The sequence below is a fragment of the Halyomorpha halys genome, unplaced genomic scaffold (assembly GCF_000696795.3).
Source record: "Halyomorpha halys isolate HHAL.00 unplaced genomic scaffold, Hhal_1.1 Scaffold53.1, whole genome shotgun sequence".
NCBI lineage: Eukaryota > Metazoa > Arthropoda > Insecta > Hemiptera > Pentatomidae > Halyomorpha > Halyomorpha halys.
In genome coordinates, this window is record NW_027109243.1 from 539,735 (window position 1) to 543,068 (window position 3,334).

The following is a 3,334-nucleotide window of genomic DNA, read 5'->3' on the forward strand; positions in this document are numbered from 1 at the left end:
AACCCCTGATGAAGACCTGAAACTCAGGTCGAAACGTCGGCATAAAATAAATAAATATGGTTTTGTTTATTTATGTTGTTCTTTGCTGACCACACCCCCGACAAACTTCTCCAATCATTATGAGAATTTTAACTTCATTTACTTTTAAATGATCAATGGACTGAGAGAGACCAGCATATAACAAGAGCAGAGCCTTCTTTCTTCCCTCTATCAAGAATACTGAAATCCTGAAAAATCTCTAAATATCTAAAACTAGGGATGTACAAAAAAATATTAAAGCCAGCTCCGATAAATAGCTGCGAGATCGGGGTTGTAATAGGTAAGATGGTCAGGGGTGCAATAAAAAATAAAGAACACTGATAAGTGATATTTATTTTAATTTATTGTTTTTATCCGAATTTCAGCCCTTCATCAGGGCTAAGTACAAATAAGATAACAACCCTGTTAGAATAAAATTAAAAACAGTATAGCAAGAAAGATATGTTAATATTATATATAAATATTGTTAGGTTATTATATTGTTATATTAGGGAAAATAATCCCCAAAAGTAGACAATTTCAAAGACCTCTGCTCCACAATAATATCAATAAATGATCAACGGACTGAGATAGACCAGCATATAACTGAGTCTCTCTTTGCCAAGAATGCTGAAATCCAAAAAAATCTCTAAATCCGAAAATAAGGATGTACAATGCCATGTTAAATGTATAGGTACTCTAGAAAGCAGAATTGAGAGGTTTGAACAGAAAGCCCTCCATATAATTACAGGAACGATCAAGAGGAGAACTAACAGTGAACTGCTTGCAGAGACTGGTCAATCATTATCTCATGATATGAAGGCAAGGAGTTTAAGATGAGCAAGACATGTGGCTTGAAGCAATCCATCAGTATAGTGGCAAGAAACTACATTGGAGACCAAAATCCAGATGGATTGACTAATATGCGAAAGAGCTGCATGTAGCAAATTGGAAAGCAGTAGCCCATGACAGGCAGGCGTGGAGAAGGCTGGTTCGGGCGGCCAAAGATAAATAAGGTCTGTACAGCCAACTGAAAAAAAAGGAATATATTATACCTTTTTTTTCCCATAATTTTAATTTTTCATTAATTGCATATTTATAATAATTTATTTTATAAAGTTTTATAAATTCTTGCTATTCTGTTTTTCAGAGAATGGATCAATTACTCCTATAATTATTACCAGGATCTAAAGAATGAAATAGGAGTTGGAATTAAAGATTTGTCAGGTTACGTTATGTCAAACAGATGCTATACTGAGACCAGGGTAATTATATATTTATAATAAATAATAAGTTTTTTATATTTAAGTATAATAATAATTAAATAAGTTTTTTTAAACTTATTTTTCATTGGATTGTCAATCAATTACTATTGTGTGTATTACACAGAGGTGGGTCCAGTTGACATTGTACTGCCTAGAGCAGTATGCACAGAGGTAGACTCAGTTAACAGTGTACAGTGTGTATACTCTGTGGATTGTATACTCATACTGCTCTAGAAGCAGTTAGCCTATTCCCTCTGTAGCAGTTGACAACACTATATTCCTGAGGCAGTTCAAAGTTAGTACCATCTAGTGGTGTTTCAGAGATCTAATAAAACCTTCTCTACCTGTTGAATGGGCTCTATATTTTTATTTATTTATTTTATACCAGATCGCCCTGGTGGGCCTTTCATGGTTGATATAACCGTTATATTATATATATATTTTTTAACAGTTGATTATGGGAGGGGGTATAGTCTCATGCAAAAGACACCCCTAACTATATACAATGTTATAATTAAAAGAAAAAAAAAAGATAAAATAAATAGATAAGAATAATGTTTCTTAATGAAAGAGAAGAGTAAAATTAATAACAAAAAATAATGATATTTGTAGATTTAACTAAATAAACAATTGCCCTCTAATGGTAAAAAGAAACAAGTTAAATTGAAAAAGGGATGAGACAAGAGAAAAATAAAATAAATAATAATAATAAGTAAAATAGAGGTAGTGTGAATAATGAATTAATAAATATAGAATTTATAACAGAATGTCCTGCAGCAGTCTGGGCTTCAGTCTTCAGGTTGAGGTTGGGTTTCCCAGGTTGTTGGTCACTGCTCCTTTAACTGTCGACTACTGGGAGTGGAACTTCATGGACCGTTTTTTTATTTAATCCTCTATTGACTCAATTTGTGATTCTTAGGACTTTGTTTTGAAAAGATTGTAATTTTTTCCTTTTCGTAAAGGATGCTGCTCCCCAGACTTCACAGCCGTACATCAGCAGTGGCCTGAGAATTGTTTTAAATAGGAGAACGGTTGTTTCTGGTTTTAGTTTAAAAATTCTGTTTAGGATAGGATATAGCATTGCTAACCTTGTGTAGGTTTGAGTTAGTTTGGTGTTGTTATGGTGGTTCCAGGTATGAATGGGCTCAACCTTGCAGACAAATATTGACATACCCTGGTATTTTCAAACCTTAGAAACAACTTTTTTTTTTATAAAGAGCCACCTTTCAAAAATAAGATCCTCGATGCCATTAACCAATTGAGATGTAACAAGGCTCCGGATGCTGATGGACTCCCCATAGAACTCATCAAGTGTGGTGAGAACGAACTGGTGAGGGATATGCAGGATATCCTCATCACCGTTTGGACAGATGAAGCTCTACCGAACCCATGGACCAAGTCACTCGTCTGTCCTATATTTAAGAAGGGTGATCGACTAAAGTGCTCCAACTGCAGAGGGATCTTCCTCCTGCCTGCCGGATACAAAGTCCTGTCAAACATCCTCTTCAAGCGTTTGCTGCCCTATGCGGAGAGGGCTCGGCCCATACCAGTCCGGATTCAGAAAAGGCAGGTCCACTACTGATCAGATATTCTGGCTCAGGAAGGGAATTCAAAATTAAAACTCACCCCCTCTTCGTCGATTTTAGAGCAGCTTATGAAAGCGTGAATAGGGAAGAATTTTATGATACTCTAAAGCATTTTAAGATCCCTAGCAAGCTCATAAGCCTTGTGAGGCTTACAATGAACAACGTAAGCTGCATGGTTCAGATCAGTGGAGAGCAATCGGAGTAATTCTCCTCAATAAAGGGATTACGCCAGGGAGATGCTTTAGCCTCCCTTCTCTTTGATCTTGGACTCGAGAAGGCAGTGAGAGATGCTGGGATACAGACCAATGGCAACATCTTTAATAGATCTGTACAGCTCCTTGCGTATATGAATGATATAGATATCAGAGGACGTTCTTTCCTCTGTAGTCTGTATCGAACGCTTTCCTTGCTCTGGTGGTTCCTGCAAGAAGACAGATTGGAAGTCAATGCAAAAAAAAAAAATAT

The 3,334-nt window shown here is 36.1% G+C and overlaps 1 protein-coding gene and 1 long non-coding RNA gene across 5 annotated transcripts in view; both read left to right on the forward strand.

Annotated features, from left to right (window-relative positions):
* LOC136795773 (uncharacterized) overlaps positions 1-3,334 on the forward strand; it is a 305,717-nt gene that overhangs the window by 284,868 nt on the left and 17,515 nt on the right. The gene's annotated exons all lie outside the window — the stretch shown is intronic.
* The window catches only part of LOC106692155 (D-aspartate oxidase), a 105,407-nt gene that overhangs the window by 92,617 nt on the left and 9,456 nt on the right, over positions 1-3,334 (forward strand). For all 4 annotated transcript variants that reach the window (XM_014438084.2, XM_014438064.2, XM_014438070.2 and 1 more), the window contains exon 3: positions 1,169-1,283. In XM_014438084.2, the coding sequence (XP_014293570.1) occupies positions 1,169-1,283 (115 nt within the window). The remainder of the gene's footprint in view (positions 1-1,168; positions 1,284-3,334) is intronic.